Source organism: Barbus barbus, assembly GCF_936440315.1.
Source record: "Barbus barbus genome assembly, chromosome: 26".
In the NCBI taxonomy this organism is placed as follows: Eukaryota; Metazoa; Chordata; class Actinopteri; order Cypriniformes; family Cyprinidae; genus Barbus; species Barbus barbus.
Window position 1 is genome coordinate 14006655 of NC_136754.1, and position 24428 is coordinate 14031082.

Here is a 24428-nt window from a genome sequence, read left to right on the forward strand (position 1 = left end):
GTTCTAATCCGGGTATTTAATGTCTAGGCATTCTTTGCGCTCATTGGATAAGAGTCAGAATTCTGTGATTTGATTGGACGTCGCGGCTGTCAATTCTTAGTGCGGCCAGCAAGGTTGCTGGTCGTGGCAGCTCGACAGACCGGCACGTAGGTAGTCGTTGCTTTTTGTACAGGAAGCGCATTTGTAATTCATTTTTCTGACGGGTTGTTGGTAGTTTTTGTGTAAGCCATCTGGTGCCGAGATTGTAAACTTTTACCCGTGTCTCACTCCTTGTTGTTCATACTTAGCGTCTCAGGTAAGACCGTAAACACTTTGACTCTTCATAATGTGTTAGTTTAATAAACTTAAAACGACAGGTTGACCACTATACCCTATACAATCCTAAATATGTAAGTTTTTTTACTTTATTTTTTCTTTTAGCTGCTCACTTACTCACACGCACCTGAACAAATGGAGCAGGTGCACCAAGTTTTACTGAAGAGTATTCAGAGCGCACTATTAGGTGACAACTACTCATAGGCTACATGCATTTAGCCTAAAATGCATCCTAACCTATTTAAATAACAGCGATGCATTTATTAAGATGAGTCAGTTATCAGAACATTAGTGTTAAAAGGAAATTACACCGTAGATGGACAAAGGGTGGTGTTGGTCAATTGGGGGCGCTAGTTCATTCAGAACTTTATGAAAAGTCACTAAAGTTTTCAAAAGGTTTAATTGAATGAAGAGCAGCAATACATATTATGCATAAGATGCATCTGATAAGTACTTGAAATCCTTTGTAGACTTTAAAATGCTCCCTCTGAGGTGTTTTATAACTTGGTCACTTCCTGCTGGGTTTGTGTATTTTTGAAATCTCACTTGAGGAAGATGCATCATAATTTATTCCCTTTACACACTGTTCTGTTGTTATTCTTACGAGTTTAGTAATGATGACACACCCCTTTATTGTGTCAGAGAAGCTTCTTGTTTAAGAAATTATGCCAAATGAATACTTTACAAATAAAATTTGTCATTCTTTAGACCCAATTGATGTATTATGGTACCATAATCATTATTCATAATTAATTCATCCCATATTCTTGTCCACACAGGGCTGTGTGAACATCAGACACTGTTTTTAATCTATGCAAAGCCAATACACTCAAACCGTTGACTAACTTGTGGGTGCCAATTTGGATATATTTGTATGATAGCTAAGTGTTTACTTAACCCAGAGGGTAAGATCTTTTAGACAATTATACAGTTGTTCACTCAGACTGGGCTTTCTTACGTTGGTAACCATTAGCTTTTTGTGATGAATATTCAGTATAAATGTTCAGTGAGAGTATATATGAAATGGAATAATGCCATTTCAATTACCTTCACCATGTTTTCCTTATTCAGGAGATCAGCATGTCACCATGGATTAAACGGGTTTGCCTTGTTCTTGCGGCAGTGTTCATGTTGTCCAGTACAACGGAGTCAAAGAAGGATGAAGCGTTGTACTGTTCAGGTAAGTTGATGTTGCATGGAGTTTCTAAACGAATAAAATGCATACACACACAAATAATTTTTAATGATTGAGCTGGTAATTACAATAACTGTTTCTAGTTGTTTAATTTTTTTTTTACCAGGAGTGTAATTTTTATCTCTTAATTTTCACTTTCTTTTAAACTGCCACCACCACGTTTTTAAACATTTAGTGACATCAGTGCAGATAAAGGGGAGCATGCACATGAATTAAATGGTCATTTATTCAGAATCATGAAGTAGTTTGATCAAGCGTTTATATGGCTAATATTTTCTAAGTGACTGGTTAAACAAAGATATTCAAGGTTTTTTCATAAGGGCATAATTAAGAGTTTTTCAACTGTATGTAAACAGTCACTTTTGAGGAATTTCTGTTCTGTCCAACACCTTATGATTCTAATTGAGCAGTTTTTCACTTAATTTATCCTTTCAACACTTGATTTGACCTTTTGAAAAGAAAAAAAACAATGGCTTGCTAAATACCAAATTTACAAAATATTTTAACTGGGATTTTTTTTTTTTTTTTTTTGTAATATTTTTGTTTCACTCAGGTTGAAATTTTTACACTGACTAAAATGCCCTGTAAACAATGCAAATCCTTCCCTTTGTTTTATATTTTTTAAAACTGACATTTTAAAAGAGTTTCTGAGGCAAACAACCACATGTTCAATGGTAACTAATTGTGCTTTAAAAAGTACTGTATAAAAAAAGTAATAAAAACTCTATTTGAGATAAACTGTAGTTGAGCCTGCTGAGTTAAAAACGTAGTTTTTAAAATGAAAAAGTACTACGGATTTCCTTTATCTCTTAATATCGTCATGGAAATATTTGTTTTTAAAAATGTGTTTTGTGCTTTTAAGCGGTGTCTGCTTCAGTTTGATATAAAGCACTTGAAGTGAGCTCTAAATAATAAATTAATATTTTCATGTTGCTTTATATCGGATTGGTCATTTGGAATAGTACATACTGTGGGGTCTTTTCCATAACGTTTTAATAACACACTTTTTGTGAGTTTTATATACATCACACCTTGCAGTATTATTTATTCTGTATTCTATATTTTGGTTTCACAGATTACTTGCAGTTCTTCAAAAGAATAAAACTCAGCATAAGCATAATCATATTTAAGTGCTATGTTGCATTGATGACTACAGTGTACAGTCTAGGTCTTTAGTCCATACATTTTTTTTAACTGTAATTTCCACATCTTAACATATATTAGGTTATTACACATTTATTTATTTATTTTTTGCTTGCCTTCAATTATGAATGTCTAATCTGGGTTTCTAAACTAAATTCTTCTTTTCCATCCTAAATTAAGCTATACTAAACTAAGATAAGCAAATATGTCTCATAGGTTATTAATTTTACTGACTAGTTTTTCATATGAATCACCGTTATAAAAGGCCAGCATTAAACCAACATTGAAACTATTTCTACTATCTTGTATGTGAATAGATTTCATTTCTTACTTTCAGAGGATTCCGAAGTTAATTTGAATGGTAAATGTACAATTTAAATGTGTATTCCATTCTGGTCACTGCAGGACATAAGATTCTTTCAAAAAAGCCCTGTTGGTTTCTATTATGGAATAATATGGTTAGAATTACAAAATAATAAAACTTTGTGAAACTAATGCTAGGACCAAGCCTTTTTGGAGAATCAAAGGGTGCAAAGCTTGCTTCACATAAATCCTACTTTAAGCTCCGCCCAGGCTTGGCAGTTGCCATGGTAATATAGCAAGCATGACTAAGCACCAGTAAACTCAAGATTTTACCAGAAGCATAGCTAGTGTATTTTTTTGCCATTGCCATTTTTCCATTAAAAAGTACATGCAGCAATGCAGGTAAAAAAAAAAAAGTAGATACAAATTTGATTCTAGTTCAGATGATTTAAGTACAAGCCATGATTAAAAATCTAGGCCTGATCATTAACTGTACAAGTAGGTATACAACATTATCTTATGGGAAATGTATATTTAGCCATATTGATGCGGTACAACAGTAAGCTGCTACAATTAAAAAAAAAATGTCCTGCTGGCATTGTTTTCATTTGTATATTGTCAAGATGTGTTCTTCCAAAAAAAAAGCCTCTTTTTTTTTTTCTTTTTTTTTTTATTCTTTTTTTTTCCTTTTTTCACCTTTTTCACTACCATTCTATTTTTAAATGATTAAATCAATTGTAATGACTTTTTTTTTTTTTTTCTAGCCTGCATGGCGATTGCAGAGGAGATGAACTATACAATCAGTCAAACTGATCCAAAAAAGACGATTCATGTTGGTGGATTCAGACTTAAACCCGATGGAAGTCTGACGGACAAAAAGGTATGATTCACTGTTAAGTGCTCCAGAATAAATTTATCGCATTTATCATTATCAGTGCCATTTACAGTCTCCTCAAGTAATTTCCTCTTCGTCCAGGATGGTTCTGGCAGGCTACTTGGGGTTTGTCTTGCTTAAGAGCACAACCTTGATATTGATAAATTGTGAAAAAGTTAATCTGTAGTGAAGATAGAACTTGCATCATTCCTGTTTGTGCCCCAATTTTTCAGCCGTTACTACCACTGTATTTATTATGAGCTTTTAGTTACATTATTAAGACAGACTGATAATACTCTACAATATACAGATAAGAGCTGAATTGTAAGTTTCACTTTTAAAATGGATTTTTATTAAGATGTAATTGTAAATTGAGGATTTTATTTTCTTGACATTTGTGTATTTATTTAGTGATTAGGCTAGTTGCTAGTAGGCTCATTTACATTTTTCCCTGGTGTTTGTAAGCTTGTTCTGTTTACTTGAGTAAAGGGAGCCATTTTTACTGTTTCCTCTCAGCAGTGGTGTCAATGTGTAAAGGTCAGACCCAATGAACTCTAAGCACTGACCCCTGGTATCCAGGGACTGTCATTAGGTGCCCGACTTCACTATTGATTAGGGGTTAATCCCCTTTTGATTGTAACTGCTGCCTAATAACAAGTGTTTGTTCAGTTCTGACTTTTCCGCTCCCCTATTAGGCCGTTTCAACTGTGGGTAAAATGTTTGTCAGCCTGCAATGCAACAAGAGTAATGCTCTACCCTAATTGATGATGGGACTTGAATGGGATGCTTGAATTTTCCTGATTCATGTACACTGTTTGAGAAAAAAAGAAAAAGGAAAAAAAAACACAAACCTTACAGGTATTGTTAGGGATTGAGAAAGAAACCTGTTAAATCTGTTATGTCTTGCTTCATTGCAGATGAAACAGTTGATTAATGAAGTACTTAATTTTTTGTTTCATGCATCTGTCTTTTTTCTTAATTTGTCATTTATCAGCTCATTGAGGTGAATTCAGGAATTTGGGTTTTAATTGCATGTTATGCTTTAAATTGCAGCTCAGGGAGCTGTAACAAGATTTTGGTCAATATCAAGTTTTTATATTTTATTACAAATTTTTAAAAAAGCTAAGAGTGCTATGCAGTTTTTGAAAACAGTGTAGCTTGTAACAAGTCTAAAAAAAGCCGCGGCTCTCAAATGCCACTGTGAAGTGCGAAACAGTTTTGTGCTGTACTGAATTATGTTTAGTATATTTACTTATCGCACATAACCACCATAACAGTGGTGCCGGAAAATGATACCCGATTCATGTGGTTCCTGAGTATCCCATTTCTCTTCAATAATAAGGAAGCAAAGCAGGAGCAGTGTAGCAGAACTCGCACACTCTTCCCTGAGAGTGACTTCACTTAATAATAAATGCTAATTAAAGCTCGCCAAATCCCTCCCTGTTTCTCTTTTCATACTTTGCTTGGTTCACTTGCCCAGAAGCTGTAGGTGAACCCCTGCGATGCGCCCCATGTTTTTAGCAGATTCACCAAACACAACCTTCAACAGCTTTGCTGAAAGGTCAATTTATGTATAAATAATCATTCAACAACTCTCGATCAGATCCTATTTCTAATCAATATGTTATTTTGTGTGCATGTTTAGACTTTTTAGCCATTTTTAGGGAATTAAGGCAGCAAAATAAAATGCCCTGGGTCCCAACACTACAATGATGCATGGCTCTCCAATGGGAATTCAGTGAAGGATGGCATCCCTGAGAAGCCTTTTCTCTGCCTGCGCCGCCTTGCCCCCCCCCCCCCCCCCCCCCCCCCCCCCCTCTTTATTCCTACAGAAATTCTTTATTGACAGCCTCTATTCAAACCCTTCAGACTGTTACGGGGAGGAATTTAATTCCCCTCCATTTTCAGGATTGCATGATAAGGACTCGGCAGAGGATGCGGCACACAAGCCATCCTCTGCTAGATCCAAAGGCAAGATTTTTATTGCTTTTGGACTTTTGTGCACGACACAATCTCTTACTGTTCTCCGGTGGTTTGCCCAAAGTCTTCTAAGGTTTTGAAATGAGTTTGGACTGTAATTGGTGAAGATCTCAAATATGATAATTAAGTTTTAATGCAGAGGATGTTGTTATACCCACATTGTTTGATATTGATAGGGTTTAAACATCCTGCACCGATCGGCTCCTTCGTTTGCTGATTTTCTTGCTCGTAGTTTTTCGTATATTGTCTTATCTTGCGGTCCATCGAACCGCATTCAGCTTTTTAATTAAAAAGATGGGGGATGTGTGGATAGGTTGCTGTCCTTCCATGGGACCTTTTATCTTATTTGTGACCAGATGGCAGCGAGCCACGGAAGCCTCTTTATGTCACCAAGCCTCACAAGAGTGGAGGGGGTAGAGACGCCCTCATAATGTAATCAGTGAGACCGGAAGGGTCCATACTGTGTCTGAAAGGGGACAATGGGGTCAGGGATATATCTACATCGCAAGAAAATCCAGCTCATCTGCAACCTGTCCTCTTTCCAATAACCCCCTCGCCCCCAACCCTGCCACCCTTTGACTGGCCTGACAAGGAAGACTTCCTGCTTTGATCATTGGAGGGTGGAAGAGATGAGCTGCCCAAGAGAACCAAAGGATGGGACTCCACTGTTTACCCTGCACTTGGCTGCTGTTGACAACTCCCCTCCCCACTGCTTACCCCCCGCTCTCCAGCCTTTTCACTCTCTCCGCCCCCCGTCACCCTTTCCCCTTTCTCCTTCCGGGGGAGGCCAAAGGGGCGGGAGCATGGTGCACCTTGACCTGTCTAGACACCACAGTGTGTTTTTGTTCTGTTGCCAAGGCAAGGGGATCTACTTTTTCAACTTTGGAGATGCAGGTTAAAAGTCAGCGTCGTGGCACAGGGGATGTGTTTAGATGGGAACGGAAGGAAAGGTCATCAAAGTGACCTCAGTGCCCTACATTTTTTTTTTTTTTTTAAGGAGAGGTTCGGTTTTGGTAACTTGGTCAACTAATTTTTCTGTAATTTTATTCTGATATCTTTTTCTGATAGGTTCCTCTTGCTAAATCTGAGACTTACTTGACTGAACTGCTAGAAGAAGTTTGCAATAGCATGAGCGATTATGCTCTCTATGAGGACCCGGACACCAAAGAAAAGAGCTACAAGAGATTTGCACCAAGAGGAAATGATGGTGTGAATTTTCCCGATTTCAAAAATTTTAAGTTTGATGGACCAGAGAGTTCCAGTGCCTTGAAGTTTGCTGTGAGTATAAATTTGATATATTTGTCATTGTGTATATTAGTATTTTTGATTAGGCCTATACACATGAAAAAGTGAGTTTCCCCCTTTTTCATAAGCTTTATTTTATTTCCATACAAGTTATTTGATTTAGTTTTTTTTAATCATATGACAGTTGTGAAGTATCAAACTACAAATAATAAGTTAAAAAATCACTACAATTTATTTAAAGTTTAATTTCTGAAGGCCTTTGAAACATTTACATTTAGATATTTCATAAATCATCAAAACTGACATCTTTTTCTTAAGCAAACTGCCCTACGGTAATTTTAGATTTAGTTGTTTTTTTATTATAAATGTATTTATTTGTTGATTATTATTATTATTATTATTTCATTTTTGTTACATGATTGTTTTTTTTTTTTTTGTTTTGTTTTTTCCCGTTAAATACAAAGATAATGTTTAGGTCATATACTGTAAGCTTTTATATTCGACTGAGTGTTTTACAAGATGGCTGTATTTTTAGACCACAGTAAAATGACTAAATGCCATTTGCCTGTAAGTTGCCTCGTGAACCATTCAAGATGGTAGACTTGCCAACTGTATAGTGCTAAAGATGGCTACCCGTTACTGTATTTTCACTGATGTGATTGGCCGCTGCTTCTTTCTTATTTACTGTTCATAGAATACTCATAACTGTATTTTTAAAATGTGTTTTGCAGTGTGAAAGCATTGTGGAAGAGTTGGAAGATGATATCATCTCCCTCTTCGCCAGTGAGGCAGACCATGTGGCTAAGACGTTGTGCAGTGAAGTATCAGGTATTTACGTGTGATGTGACATGCCTTCTTTCATTCATTAGTGTTAAACATGTTTACACTGAAAACCTGAACCATAGTGTTGTCTTGATTTGCTTTGTGCATAAACAGTGTTCCAGTTTTCAATGCACTTTTCTAGTGCTTTTCTGCATACAAATATCAATGCAGTTTTTAAATGATCATGATTTTTTTTTTACTTTAAAACCAGTTGACTTTAACTTTTTTTTACTTTCTGCTTTCTAAAATCAAACTTATAACCCTATGAGATGTATGACCTAAATGTAGCTTTTTCTTTTCGAATTATACCTCAAACAACTTGTAACCTGTAAAAACGGCATTGCAGTTTAGTTTTATAAAATTAAATTCCGCAAACACTTGGGAGTTTTTAATCAAAATAGTGTTCATTTTGTTGAAATTCTAGTAAATGTAGACATTGATTACAGTATGTAAGTATCTTCTTTTAATGTACAATGTAAATGTCAATTCAATTTACATATGCTCTTAATTTTTTTAAGAGCGTATGTATAAGTGGTCACTCTGAAATAAGATTTCAAAAGTCTATCAAACAATTGTCTATGATAACAAAATTCAAATGCAAACCTGTCAATGTCATTTTTTTTGTGTGTGTGTGTGTGTATGTTTGTGGCAGTCAGAAAAGATTTTTGAACATTCAGGAATGTAGCAAGAAAAGCTTAAACAAAAAAAAAGCTTAGCCTTTTTTGCATAACATTTTTGTATCAAATGCTTCTGTAATTCTATGCCTTTATCGTTTTCTTTACATATCCAGGTCACTGTAAGAGCTCCGTTTTCCAGCACAGCGAACTTTAGTTCCAGATTAGCGTCTGCTGAAGAACACCCGGACCAAAAACCCGGACCAAACATTAAGACATCAAGTATTTTCCTAAAATGTTGTTTAGAATTTTTTAGTAACTTCAAAATTATGATGATAAAAATTATGACATAAAGCGTACAACAACAGCTTCCACTTTTGATTAGTGGACTCCCTCATCCTGTATTACCATTATTTTAGATATTTATATGTATATCTACTGAACCTGATTTTATTCCGATGACTTGTAATTTAATTTACATGTTTAATTCCTTAGTTCATTTTAACCTCAATTTAGTTTCATGGCATTAACTATGGTATTACCAATGTTATTAATGAAACGTTTACCCGTGATAAAAGAAAATAAAATATTTCAAATATAGTGGTTAAAAGAGTCATTTGTTTTCATACTTGGCACTTTTTCCTGTTCAGAATAATTTGTGTGAGGAACTGTTAACAGGCATGTAAGGTGCAATGGCAAAAAGACAGACTTTGTTGTCCCAAATCGTTTCACCGCACAGTCTGCTTGTTTTGTTCTGATGTCCCATGTCTGTCCAAGTCGGGCTTTTGAACATGGCCGCTGGGTAAGCATGATGGCATGCCTTTCGCACCCTTCCCTCACAGCTCCCTCCATGCAGAACTACGCATGCGCCGCTGTGGCGGCTGCACAGGGGCAGGTCCTGTTTTGGGGGAGTAAAGGAGCAGGAGACGCCATGATTGCTTAGCTCTGTGAGTTGGTCTGGATATGGATGTCAGCCAAATCACTGAGGGGGAAAATGACAATGCTCACTGCTTTCTCTGATATTGTTGCATTGTTTAACAAGTCTGCTCTCTGTGCGCAGTGGGAAAAATGTTACATATCACAAGGATGTATTCAGGAATCTACATGATGCCTGTTTCTTTTGGGAAATGTAATGCCTGGGTGTTTCAGATGATCAGTTGATGTAAATGAGTAATATTCACTTTTCTGCAATTTATGAAGTAATTTCTTTAGGGTTTTGCCTAAATTGAATGCATAATCCAAAGAAAAGTTTTTTTTTAGAACTCAATATGATTTATAGAACAAACATATAACATTATTTTTATTAATGGTCCCAAAAGAGCTAGATCAGCCAATGAAATGCCTGAAGAAGACCATCATATGTTCAAAGTTATGTAATTGTTGAAGGCTGCGTACCTTAAGATGAACTTTACTGTTCTTGCAAGATTTTCAGTTCTCAGGTTTTTTGGGGGTTTTTTCCATACATTTTCTGTGCATGTAAAGCAGCCCTACTCGGGGAAACTGCTTGCTGTTTAGAAAGTTGGTTGTGACTTTACAAAGTAGATCATTTCTATTGTGTTTACCCAGCTCTGTGTATGTGCTTTGAGCTTAGGTATGACAGATCAAGTGTTACCAATGTGCAGTGGGCTGTGACTCAAAACAAAGGGAACTGGACAGCTAAACATCAATTTCCCATGCATACAAAATGCTTTCATGCTAGCTAGAGCTACTTGTCTGCCCTAGAGTGGAGATATCCTCAATGAACGCAATGTTTTTTTCTCCTTGATCTCGTCAGCTGGATGATTAACCGTTTTGTACAATTACCCAAGTCGCTCAGAATGGACCTGAAGTTATACACATTGAAAAAATGTAAGTGAAATTTTATCTCACCCTTAAATTTGCTATAAAGTTCAACCGCTGAGCTGTGGCGTTAACTTGTATTCTAACAAGATTAAAATATATTTGTCCTGGAGATTAGCATACTTAAATCCTTTTTTGCTTTTTCTGAACTGGCAGTGTGCTTTGATCTGTGTTGCGTGGCAAGAGCCTGACTTTGGCTTGGCCATCCGAGTGCCAAGTGTGAAATTGGCCTGATGTCATCCCCATTCTTCACCCTCTACATCTTTCACTGCCTTAATTATATTTCCGCCACAAAGCTCCAGCTCTTCATTGCATATTCAAGTTTGACTAGGAAGCATTCAAAAAGTATAGATAAATGACTCTGTTGGAAAGGGGACAAGATAGGCCTTTCTCTGATACGCAGACAAGGGAGATCAACACCGTTCTGATATGTATTTTCTTTTCTAGAGTGACTGGCCTCAGGAACCCCAGCCATTCAGACTTTGGAAAGACCTGTTTAGGGAGAGGAGAGTATCACTGTGTGTTATCAGTTTATCAATGATAAATAAAAATGGAAGAATTCAAATCCAGATCATAACCTCTGAGGTGAACCTATAGTGTGAGTTATGGGGAACTGGGATGGGCGTCAAACATTTTCAAGCTATAGGCTTTTTAGAGCTTCATATTTTGTTTGTCCAGAAAACCAGCCAGAAGTTGGCGTATGACTTCTTGGTTTGAGAGTTCTTAGGAATTTCTGGATGCGAGTTCTAGGAATCTCCTCCGAACATTTAATCTCAAGTTCGATTGCAGAAATGTTCTATTTGACATGAAGCCACTTAATGAGATTCCTTTAAGATCCCTGCTGAATTCGGAGGTGATGAAACGAGCCACCTGCAGCTGTGACAGGAGGCTTTGACCTTCAACGGGGTTTCCCGGCCACAGACTTCATTCAGGAGCCTCGCTGCGCGTCTGAGCGGCTACTGCCTTTTTCTTCCCAGTGAAGCTCATCAAGTCAGTGACCGTTGGGCGTTACTTCCACATACAAGCTTGGCAAGAATAGAAATGCAGATGAGATTCTCTGGCATTGAGGAACAGGTCAATGCTGGGAATGGTTCTCAGAGATAGTTCGCCTTTTGTGTTCAGACTTTTCTAGAAATGTTTTCATGGCGTCAGGTAACACTGAAGTATGGCTAAAGTTTCTGGTAAGAGTCACGAGTGCAACCATGCCAACTAAACATATTTACAAAGTTTTTACTCAATATCTATAGTAGGCTATATCTCGTTTATTTTATTGGAGTATTTGCGCAAAATTATGTATGTTTAATTTTTAGACGGATTAGCCTAAATGTAGCTATCATGTAAGAGGTGATGAATCGTATTTCTGGTTATAACGTGTGTAAATTAGACGTAGTTGAAACAGTGTCACCGTTTTTTTTTTTTTTTTTTGAATGCTCGGAATTTGACAAGTGAAATTGGCAGCATTTGGACTCCCCCAAGTGTTGATAGTTGGACTAAATTTAGCTTTGCAGCATAGTTTAGTTGTTGTTGCAACCAAATCACGTTAGACGCCAAATAAACCTTTGAACGAAACCAGATGTGAAGCATGTCCCATAATAAAAGAAATGACTTTTGATCATTATAGATTTACCAGATACACAAGTTTGGTAAACTGGTTGTTGCTGCAGCCCGTGTAGTCTAGTACGTGTCAAAGTGGCCCTGGTTTGATGTAGCCTACTCAACCTTTGTTACCCTAATACGAATTTTTCATTTGATGTTTGGCTGTACGATTTGTAAAACATTTTTTTTTTTTTTTTTTTTTTTTTTTTTTTTTTTTTTTGAATAGGCCTATTGCTAAGAGGTTTTTCTCAAATGTTGCACCATGTACAGAGCAAGGCTGAGCCAAAGTTAATTTTATTTGTGCTTTCCAGCTGAACGTGAATCAAGGCCACCTTTTGGCTGCGTAATCACGGTTTCATCACATGTAAGACTATTTTTAACTTGATTTTAGATAAAGAACCTGCTCCGTGTGCCCCGCCTACTTTTAGAAGCTGAATTTAATTCAATGAAAAGGACAATTCACCGTTTAAAGTTATTTTGCCTTTTGTTGATTAATGCCATGTGCTACTTGCCATTGCAAACATTTCGGACCATTTGAAAACATTATTTATTAGCTCTACAAAGTGATACAATAAATCTTATTGCGTTCCAGTTTTCTTTTGAAACTGCTAGCTACACAAATAAACGCTATACAAATGATCTATCTCTGTTTAATGTTCCACTAAATGCTATTGTTAAAAAAATAAAATAAAGTGGTCTGTTTACTTTTTACGCCTGTAGCCTACTGTCGATTATTTGTCTTTCAGTGAATTTGTTTCAGTTCTTTCTACTTAATGTATTACAAATACCCTATTACAACACTTGTGGGCAGATCTTAACTTTTTTTCTAAATAATTATCTGAGTCTTTTTTTAAAGTTTAGTTTACAACACGTTTTGCCAATATTTTGGAGGCAATGGTGGTGATGCTCCTTTTTCACAATGTTTTTTTAAAGGGGAGAATACACGACAATTGCAGACTTGCTAATATTCAAATAACCTTTAAGATAGTTGCTTTTCAGCTAAATAACTATTGTAATTTCATACTGAAGTAAATGGGGGATGAAACGAAAATGCTTCTGTAAAATAAACTTGCCAGATATCCATTTGGAAAAAGAAGATGAGAACTTTTATTGTACATTCCCAGCTAAATTCAACAGACAACAACTTAAGTCAAGTACTTGCATTAGAAGTGTGGTTTTGAGGTTTACTGACTCGTATGCATTCAGATGTCTGATCTATTTCCTGAAAATGTGAGGACATTGGATGTGTCGCATCCTTGCGGATAGTATTTTAGACCATAGATCTTTTAAATACAATATACTGAATTATTGTAAGCATGATATGATGATATGCAATGTTGTCTTTTTTTAAATACCATGTCTCTGTAACACAACTCCAGTCAATAAAGTAAAACATTCATCCAGTAATAAAATTCTGCATGAAAACAAACGTCTAAATCGGATCAAACGTTTACCATTTATTTTAAATCACAGTCGCCTGAATGCAGCAGGAAAAATCTTTGGACTTCAGCATGGATTTAACACGTCAAGCGTCAATCAAATCGCTCCCCGTTTTTTAAATAAAGAAGCGTCCTTTTCTTCGCGCGCTATATCTGAAGTTTCAGTAGGCTAAGTGTACAGCAGTGATACTAACTGAAAAAGTTTTACACCACTGTACACGTATATACACGCATAATATTGCAGAATCAAATCTCGTACATATAGTTTTCATCCGTTTAATGCTGGTATTTTGTACACTGGCCCTTGCTTGGAATTATTGCATTTCAGATGTCCTGTCCTTCACGTTAATCACTGTCTGATTTGTCGTCCTTTGTTGTTGTGGCGTGATTGTATAGTCCCTGTGCCATCAGATGCAATGCAAGTGAGTTTTTGCCCCCCGAAGCTTTTTTAATCTTCGCTCTCTTGTTCTGAAACCAGATTTTGATTTGAGACTCGTTGAGGCCGAGTTCCTGGGCCAGAGCTTGTCTCCTCTGCTCCGTCAGGTAGCGGTTATTCTGGAATTCGTTCTTGAGTCTCTGGAGTTGCTCGGCTGTGAAGGCTGTTCTTGGACGCTTGTCTTCCTTGGTTGGACTGTTCTTCTTTGGTTTGCGCGACCTTGGTCCTGCATTTGAGAAAGTAACGAAAGAGATTATATTTTGCTCGTGCAGTAAATGCACATAACATTAATAGGTTATGTATCAGCAGCCTATTTTCAATAGTTGCTTAATGATGTCTCTATTAAAAATAATACAACAATAACCAATAATGCTGTCTCAATAATAGTGTTATTTAGAGTTGGATCAATGATTCTTTCAGGGAGTCTGCTCTAGTTTTGACTATGGAAGCATGGTGTAGTGGTGGGGGTGGGGGTGACTGCCAGAAAGGGAGGGGTGAAAGAGGCTTTCCCCTCTTTCTGTTACCATAGGAACTACATTTATAAGAGAACGTTTTTGTAAACTTGCTCTAAGAGTAGCACCTGTCGTTCAATGCTAGTATGCGTACCCATATTCTATTTTTAGTTCATTCTTAGGTAGCCTACACACAGTGCACCCAAAGGTCCCGCGTGGTCTGAATGCTGACAATAGATTGATCGGCAGCCTATGAGATGAGCTCTTGCACGCAACCTATTTTACACCCTTTATTTAGCTTAAACTGAGTATGATTTCGATTGTAGGCTGCTGTTATGATTCAATATTAATATTTTCACGTTGTATAATCGAAAAATCAATTTAAGGAACCATTAAACGTACTCTCATTATATGCTACATCTTTTAAGTTAGTGTGACCTTTCCAAATATTCATCCCTATATAGCTAACAATGTAGTGTGCTTTATTGTATACAAACGTTGGTAAAATTATGTTCACAAACTGTATATTCTATAGAAATGGGTTTAATATAGGCCTATTCGCAAGATTATTGTAGAATATATTAATCAGAAGTTTGGTCGTGACCAAAAAAAAAACTTGCGTTGCCACTTTTTCGGAAGGCCGTCTTTGTGCGCAATTTGAACTTCATTTGGAATTAGTTAATCAGAAATGCAGAAATACTGTCTAAAATTGTCCCATTTTTTTCTATCATATATGCCGGTAAGTGCAGGAATAGCGTATTTATTTCAGAAGCTAGTTTTGAACAGATCTGATTTAGCATTTAGCTTCTGTGGTGCGTCCAACTCCATTGTCAAAAATATGCTAATTAAACATCAACAAAGACATCGAAGTAACAATGGCGCAAAACTACCCGTTCATTTTTTTTAAATAAAGGCAAAAATGTACCATAATTACATTCATAAAATTGTAACATTATCAGTTCTTCCTTTTCTTTAGCAACTTAAGAAATGTCAAATCAGACATAAACTATGGGACACTGCACCGTATACGAAACTAACGTAGTTTTTTGGGGTTTTCTACTGATTACATAATAGGCTACTACGCCTGTAAAATAATATACAATAATAATCCTAATTCTGATTATTATTATTATGGTCAAAATAATATTAAAAATAGCTATAAAAATGATTATTAATAATTCTACACATGTAGCCTATCATAAAGCAGCAGTAGCCTATTTCTATATATTTAAAATATTTGTAAATTACATTTAAATGAATAATAATAATATCTTCGTAGTTAAGCTATTCCTTTTAATTTTAGAGAACAGACTCCATAAAAGAGAACTCCCTGACTCTTGGCGGGCCGTTTCACATTCATAAAGAACATTTGTTCTTCGTTTTCGTGCCTCCTTCCCATCGATACATTTCTGCAGTTTGTTTTATTTGCTCAGATTCGAGTCGAAACACATGCGCACTTTTATAACAGGTAATATTTGAGTACATAAATTTAACTTTGCAGAGAAAATAAATATTTACCTGATGAAGGTCTGTCTGAATATCTTGTGCAGTATACCCAGGCCGGCCAAAGCATTGGTTGTTTCGTCTGCGCAGCGTTACTTTGCGAGCAATCCGAATCTGAGCTTAAACACTGATCTCCAGTCTCTGCACGGGTTTTCAGAGGTGCGTCCTCGGTAATATCAGGGTGAGGGCTCGAGGTTCCTTCCCCTGACACTGGAGCTCCTACCTGCCCTGATCTGGGAGCCGATGGACAGCGGCTCTCTCTTTCAACAATATTAATTTCTTCGCGCCTGGTCCCTTCTTTCCTGCGACCAAAGTCTGGTCTCAAAATGTTGTCGATGTAAAAGTTGGTGATTCTGTGAGGGAGTAGGTTTCCAGGAGCCTGCAACAGGGGTAGAATAGCCCTATTGGACTCATCGCCCGAATCCTGGCGCTCCACATCTCTGCTGCTATGATCATTTTCTTCCATAGTGAAACTCTCCAAATGTTCTTTTTAACCCCTTTCTCTCTCGCGCACACACGTATGTTTGTGTTCCAGTTTTTTGGTATATTTTCCTTATTTCTTAGTTTCACTGCAAAGAGAAACAAACAAGAAAAAAAGGACAAATCCTTTTTTCTGATTCTTTTGTGGGTTAAATACGACGAAACCGCCTTGTGTGCGTAGAAAGAAAAAACATAGTTTTATAAATTAATTCCACAGTGTGCCCCTTGCAATTGTCTTTATATCTACTTCGTAAAACATACAGGCAAATTTAATCTGTGCAGTATCAAAGCAGTAGACCTGCTCTAGTAAATAAGGGAACGCAAACTGGCTCTTGAATACTTTCACTACGGATTTTTGTTCTTATTTTTAATACGAGTCCCCCGGGTGACGTCGCAGTCCGGTATCCTCGACACGTGCCTTTGACCAATAAATGGAGCGAAATTTTATCACATGACCCAGTGACTCTCGAGTAAATGACAGCACCCAACCTCTCCTTATTCTCAATACTTAAAGCGATAGTACTCTATTAGCTCAGAAGTGTTCAGCATCCCAATATTTTGCCTTTTCAAATCACTAGCTACTGAAAAGATCAACAAATTATTTGACAAACACATTTGGCTATTTGCCTGTATGTGGAACCGCTGTGTTTTTGAGTAGTCTCGTAAAACTAAATGGTTTATAAATCGCACTGGGGGAGGGGTGTGTTCATTTTTACATGTAATTCAGTGGTAGGTCACACACTAATTTCGTAATTTGGTAGACTTCTTATTCCACAGTAACCATTGATGTGCTATTTTTCACGGTAAAATCAATAATATAAGTCTACAGTGTATTTAGGCCTGCGTACGATAATGAACTAATTACGCACGGCAACTCTCTATGCGTCACTCAAAACAACTGTTTTTATTTCCCATCCGTTTCTATCTCAGTTTTTAATGTTTTACATGCATTAGGCTACGTTCCTCGTTATAGGCTAGTTGATCTATCATTTGAAATGTTATAGGCTATATGCGGTGTCCCTGTTGGTCTGGCTTAAGTGTGTTATGATGTGAATAGGGGAGGCTATTTGTATCCAAAAATATTTCCTTAAATCAATCGCTTTATTGTATCGTTATAATGGTTATAAAGCAATTCACTCCAGTAGTTTTAAATAGGAGTAGATGAAGTGGCTGTGGCGCTTTAAAAGAAACCAGCGAAGCAAACCAACAGTGATCTTTGGAGCGTACATGGCGTCCTGGAGCGTCAAAATGAAACAAACGACCACTTTAGAAGTGAGCTTATTGGAAAGTTTCAGCACAGATTTTTGGCCTTGGTGCAAATTAGATGGGCTAACTAAAAGGGGACGCATGGCCCATGGTATTTGGCTACAGAGTAGCTATAGCAGAGCTAACGTATCACTCTCGTGCTCACTTTTTTCGTCCCTGGAAAATCGTGGAATAATAAAGTCAACTTTTCGTTTTCATTTTCTACTTTACTGAGGGATCCTCGGATTTACTTAATGACAGTAAGTTTAGATAATTCTATGTTTGCCTATCCAATGTCGTTGTTTAAAATAGACACATGCCAGCAACCATTCTTGTGGTAGCCTAACAGACACATTAATGAAAACAACTATGTAGTAGACCAACGTGTTTTTGAATGGGATATTGACAGAATACTATAGCCTACTTGTTTAGAATCGTTGAACTTGGTAGGTCTACTGGTGGGACGTCTGAATGTTCAACGGTGATCACTAAGTGAGGTCATCATTGGCCGCAAAATAGCAGGGGTTCGGTGAACTTTTTTTTTTTTTTTTTTTCTTTTTTTTTTTTCAAGCTTTTTATCAAATTGCAAGTCTTTAATTTCTGGGTACTTCTGTGTACCTGTGGTCATTGTACTATTTATAATTGCGCTCGTAATGCTTACATCTATGGTTAGCCTAAAAGGCTCTTCAATTAGCCTATTGTATTCTCAAATATTTGATATCTATCATAATAAACTTTTAATGTATGTATATATGAAATATATGTATTTGCTTTAAATGAAGGGCTCTTTCAAAGGCTATAGGTTTGATTAAATTAGGCTATATCTCGCCATAGATTCTCTAGGCTACACAAAGATTCTATTAAGCTATATCTTCCTACAAAGGCACGTTTGGGGAAAATATGTATTTTAGTTATGATAATAACATTGTTATGTGTTATAAGTGACATTAACCAGTCTGTAGCTTATTGCAATCAAACGCTCTCTCCAATTCCTGAATACAAGCCAGTGCAATGCCACCGCTAACTCTGGTTTCAAAATATTTTCAAATGTTGACACATAAAAAGAAAAACAGTAAGAGTGAACAGTTTCCATAGTAAGTTTTTTTTCGGTTTGCTTTTTTGTAAATGTGAGTTTAATACGATGTTTATAACATAACATTAAAGCTATGTTTGTTTTGTAACGACAGGGCAGAGAAAAAAAAAAACATTTAAGTTTTCCATACAAAGTAAAAGTCTTAATTATAAAGGATGTCTAATTGTAGAGTACAAATGTAAACTTAAAATGTTTCTATAAAGACCCTGTGCCCACATGTGACATTTTTCATTTTCCCAAACTAGTCATAACAAAGAGAAACAACTTTTAAAAGCTGTCATATTGCGGCTCGGGGTAATTGGATGCACCATTTTTATCCTAGAGGGTTAACACTGTTGAATCACGTTGGCTTCCTTATGATGGCATGCAGCCCGCTAAAATCAACCATTTAACAAAACAGGAAACAAAAGCTTGCGCGTAAAGGCAAGGGCTCAAGTTCAGGATAAGTCTTTTTATGAACATACTTTGAATCTTTCATTGTATGTTACATGCCTTCATTCTAATCTAAATTAATAATGGCTCACTACCTATATTAAAAGTCGAACAGACATGTTCTTGAGTAGATTTCTAGTTCTACTAGGCCAATTCTAGAATTTCTCGTTCTTGTAGTATTAGCACTGATCAGCATTAGTTATTTAGAATGCAGCCTGTTTGTGGGTTTCCTAAACTTTTCTCATTTCTGTTTTCTCCATTACAAAAGGTCTCGCGCAGAAGCAAAGAGGGATTTGTGAATGCGTGCAAGAGCTTTTGCCAGCTCACAGATCATAGAGCTCAGATCAGCACAGATGTGACCCAGTCAATGGATGTGATATCGGGCCTAGAACAATGCTGGGGTCACACGGGATCCCCCAGCTTCCTGTTGCCCTTTTGAAAACAAACTGAAGAAATAGGGGGAAAAACCTTAAGGGACTTAAGGATGAGGATAAAGGTTACTGACCATTTCCTGTTTGAGACTGTGGAGCAGTGATACATATTCATATCACCATTATGTTGTGATGTTCCATTTCTGTAGGTTTAAATGTTTTTGTATAAATTGGGGCTTTTAAATCTGTTCATATGACATTATTTGCATATATTATATATGCAAATTATGCTATCTTAAGTGGTAATAAAGTTACCTTGTCGGGGAAGGACGGTCTAAAATCCAAATGTTATATCCAATGTTTGGTTATTTTCATGTGAATAATTTTGTGTTTTGAAATATTACCGAATCATTGACCTCTTTTTAGTGAGTGGATGATTCTAATTAATATCACTTCGAATATGGAAGGAACTGCCAATCTATGACATTATAAGTAACTGACATTATTCAGTAATTGGCCTGAAATAAATAAATAAATATACAATGCGACCCTCGTTGTAAGCAAATAACTTACAAAGCACTGTAAAGGCAACTCACATTAAAGAACAAATCCCAAAACATTAATTTGTTCACATTAAAGAGCAAAACCACAGTCGATTCTCCGTTATCTGTGGCCAACTTCAGATGTTCTAAACCTCACGGGATGGAGCGGGAGGGGACAGCTGTTAGGCTCCCTCAGATATAAGCGACTTGTCTGTGCAACAGGTGTATATCGATGCTGTTCATTCAGTTCTCCAAATCTCACTTTACATCGTTGTAATGTCGAAAATGGTCTCTTTGCGCAAAGTTCTCAATATGCTGTTTTGATTCAGGATACTTTTTTGTACAGCAGAGAAATGTCAAACAAATTTCTATCTAATCATATTTATATAATATAATCCTCCTCCTTTCTCAAGTGCCCTTAAGCCCCAACATGCCTTAAAGATATACAACGATCTTGACATTTATTATCACAATTTCAGGTTAGCCGAAATTGTGGGACCATTTGCAATAGACATGAAATTGAATTATAATCTCTTATGTGTGTTTGTTTCAACACACCTTTTCTTGTGGATTTGCATATGCCGCAAATCAGATGAATGGAAAACAGTGCATGAATTTAACTTTGTGAAACTTCTTTAGCACGAGTTCGTTTTTTTCTTTCTCTAATCAACAGCATCCATAAATTGTAATCTGACTGGCAACGAGGTATACAATAAAATACGCATTATGTCCAAAATGTTTACACTTTTGGAAAAAAATAATATATATTATATATATATTTGTTTATTTATTTATTAGTGGCTGCATTGAATTTTATTTAAGGGATGAATTGATTTTTTTAACATTTTTTATTATTATTATTATTATTATTATTATTAGAAGGATTTTGTGTCTTTTTAAATCTCCTTTTGTTTAAACATTTCTGGTTTGTGGAACAATGTGCATAACGTCTTTCTGCATTCCAGATTCCAAATTATGCTTGAATAATCTTTTATTTATTACTTATATAAGTAGGCCTACCGTTACACTGAAAAAAAATGACACAATTTGTTTTTTTAAGGTAAGTGGTCGCAAACAATTTATTTTAGCTACAATTTAATAAAAAATATATTGAAAGTTAGTCAAATAAATGTGTTTATTTAAATATAGCTAAAATAAATTGATTCAAATATTCTTTTTTTTTTCAATGTACCATGTCCGCAATATTTTCGTTTTTCCTATAAAGCTTAATGTCTTTCGTGTCCCGCTGTATTATGAAAACATCATAATGACTTTTAAATGACTTTCGAATAAAGAAACTAAGCGTAAGGTCCATCTAAAATGATATTTTAGAGTTTTTGAAACTAATTTTTTTTTTCACTTCACGTACCAGTATCGCCCTTTTGTTTCCACTCAGAATCCTTTCGATTTGAATTTTTTTCTAAAAAAAAAAATCGTGTGCATGTTTTTTTGAGAAATAAAGAGCACGACGGAGATAAAGGGAAGCGTGAAAAGAGCGTAAGAGTAAAACTGGGCGCCCCGAAATCCTTTCTCGTTATTGTTTTGTAAAAGTTTGTCATTGTGAATCTGAGGTCAGGCATAACCGACTGCTGCACAATAGCGTCAACGCTTTGTGAGCACATAAAATAGCAAGTTCCAGCCAGTCAAAAGCTGTGTTTTTGTTACGTTCTCTATTACTCAAGTTTAAAGTCATAAAATATGTGAGATTTACATGAAGCTCTATTACAACAAACGTTCTCGGATTCGTCTTGACAGTCATTTGATCTCAAAAGCCACTGTTCTTGACTGCCAGCGTGATACAGGCTATGCATCTTATGCTATAGACTCCTTCTGCAGCTCGAACATCTATATTAATGTATTTCAGATCAATATTCAGAAAAGCTCACAAGGAGAGGAAATGCTCCGTCTCCTTCACCCCCCTCGTTCGTTTTGTTCTGTATAGACTACAATAATGACTGACCCAAATGCTAATAATATCGGTGAAAGGACTCAGCGAGTCTCAATGGGGAGGAAATGACATGGTCATGTCATTCATACAACATCACACCAGTGCCATTCTATGACACGAAGCCTCTGACAAACATTTCGATTTCAGACCACCAGAACAAACCGAATGAGTAGCTTCAAAACTTCGTAAGTTTTTCTCATTTATTTTTTTCATGTTTTTAATTGGTTAGGCTAGTTGTTAAAGCAAAAAAAAAAAAAAAAGTTTAAACAGCTCTTGTGCAACTCGTAGCCTCTAAAGAGGTAAGAAATGTAGCATATTTTCTTATTTTTAAAGCGAAATTGGCAAAAATAATAATGTATAGGCCTATTTACGTCCATTACAGTGAGAGACACAAATGTAAAAAAGCACCACATTCAAAATGTGGCAGGATATTCCCTATTTGTTACTTAATAATTACTCTTGATAAAGTTTGTGGTTAATCTGCAGCTCTTTTGCTCGTCGTGTAATGTTGTTGAACCCACATACTGTAGTCATTATATCGAACAAAATGTTATATAATATGATTAAATAATTATTTTTATACCGAGAATTTAACTATTTATGCAATAAAAAGTAAAACGACAACAATAAAGTAATAATATTTCACCTAATTTACCTGAGTGTATGGGATGCCACGTGTCAGAATGTCATTTGGGACCAGCCTTTAATTGGATGTTGCTCTATGACATCACAAACCACCATTAGCCTAAAGTAATCCCGGTGGTCTCGGTTAAAAAAAAAAACTGCTACATGGCTGGAAGAGCTCTATTCATCCATTTTGGTCTGAAATTTTCTTTAACTTTGACAGATAAACCACGTCTGCTGTGGTGTAAAGGACCCTTAATTCTGCCACGAGTGAAGGGCTGTAGTCAGGATTATTGTTATTATGAATCAGATAATGTGCTATTTAGCTGCAGTTAAGACAATGCTGGTCTTATCCTCAGTTGCGTCTCTTGATGTTGAAGTTTTAATAAATAAATAAATAATATAATTATATAATAAATAAACATTGGGCATCTCTTGGGAAGGATTCTTGAAGCACCATGCAGCAACAGGCAAAACAAAAAGCGACGACACACCAATAATTACTTTCCTTGTGACATTTGTTATCTGGGTGAGTTTAATAATTACTTCTGGTCCTTCCTTTAAATAATTCCTCAAAGATATGAAGCCGTTTGATTATCTGTCTCCAGCGTGCCAAAATTACAAGGTATAAAATACATTTTCATCTCCTTCACGATTCATCTTTATTTAAACTTTTATCACATTTTCCGAGATCACTAAACCTCATTACACCTAATGTTTAAAGTGTATGCAAAACGATGTCACTTGTAATACCATATGCATTTAAATTGGATATTAAGCTGCGAATGAAATTAAACTTATCACTAAGATGTAAAATAACCCTGTAAAACAATGTTGATGACAGGTGTTGTCGCAAAAGTTCCACATCACTGATTTATTCATCCAAAAGAAGACAGCTACACAGATTTATGTTTGTTTTATCATGGGAATTAATAAAAAAACTATAAAGTTTAGGTTTTCAGTTTTCTGTGTTTTTTAATAGGCTGATATTATTTTTGCCTTCAGCAATGAATCCTGTTCAAATCAAGAATTCTTTGAGTTCTTGATTGTCTTGATTCTTTTGAGATTTAAAATGTTTTGCTTAATGTTGTTTATACGTTTTTCATTCTCCCGAAAACTGAATTCTGTACTCTTAAAGAACCAGAACACAGACGTGTGGTTGTCTTTGTGTACATGTATTTTAAAATTTCAGCACAGAATGTTTTTAATTTCATAGCCTATATAAAAATGTTCTCATGTGGCATCAGATTGAAACGTCCTTTATTGTTCTAGTCAAACATTTATTAAATAAAATCCTTGACAAACCCTTCTGTTTTTCCAAAAAATAGTTTTATTTCAGTAGCTACTCCACATTTCCTCCATTTTACTGAACGTTTATCAATTGTAACTTTTGATAGAAAGTTGGTTTAAAAAAAGCAAGGATTTAAAGTTTGCTTTTCAATCTAATTAGCGTGATTAGACACCGTAACTTCAGTGACTTGAGCATGATATTTGCCAGCTGCAGGGAAACGCATCAGCGGTGCGTCGGCTTCATTCTCCTTTGTTTTAAACTGACATTATGCATTTAGGGATGTAGCCATGTTCATTGGTGGTTCACGACCATATGGGTCGATGTTCTCATCTGTAAAACCCCAACTCTCAAATTATGCTGCGTTCTGAATCTGACTTCGTGGCTGTTTTTGCCATCCAGGAAAAAAGAAAATGTGACAGTATACTATTAGGCAATTAAAGTAGCCTAAATAGTCGTGGCATTATAAAGACAGACTCATTTCTATGAATTTCACCTGTTAGTTTTACATGATGTTAAAAAATGCCAAACTTGGACAAATGTTGCAAGTTCCATTCTGTGTCTTTGTGTCAGTACGAAATGTTACTCTAGACTAGAACGTTTTGAAAATTCGAACTGAAATTAAAATTTAAACGTGGACGGTCGAAAA

At 36.0% G+C, this 24428-nt stretch overlaps 2 protein-coding genes across 4 annotated transcripts; one reads left to right on the forward strand and one right to left on the reverse strand.

Moving 5' to 3' along the window:
* The first annotated feature begins 75 nt into the window (after positions 1-75).
* Positions 76-9095, forward strand: cnpy1 (canopy FGF signaling regulator 1). 3 transcript variants are annotated; one of them, XM_079378810.1, is made up of 6 exons: positions 76-295; positions 1387-1495; positions 3721-3836; positions 6879-7088; positions 7787-7883; positions 8668-9095. In XM_079378810.1, exons 2-6 carry the CDS (start codon positions 1396-1398, stop codon positions 8706-8708), a joined length of 564 nt encoding a protein of 187 aa, XP_079234936.1. In that variant the 5' UTR covers positions 76-295; positions 1387-1395; the 3' UTR covers positions 8709-9095. The 3 variants fall into 3 exon arrangements, with proteins under 3 accessions (XP_079234936.1, XP_079234937.1, XP_079234938.1); XM_079378811.1 differs by having other exon boundaries at positions 99-150; positions 8668-9093; XM_079378812.1 differs by having other exon boundaries at positions 105-146.
* A 3917-nt stretch (positions 9096-13012) lies between these two features.
* LOC306846263 (homeobox protein engrailed-2b-like) lies at positions 13013-16274 on the reverse strand. Its single transcript, XM_079379510.1, has 2 exons — positions 15772-16274; positions 13013-14027 (listed from the first exon to the last, which is right to left on the reverse strand). The coding sequence occupies exons 1-2, from the start codon at positions 16220-16222 to the stop codon at positions 13711-13713; spliced, it is 768 nt and encodes a 255-aa protein (XP_079235636.1). The 5' UTR covers positions 16223-16274; the 3' UTR covers positions 13013-13710.
* Between the last annotated feature and the right edge of the window lie 8154 nt (positions 16275-24428).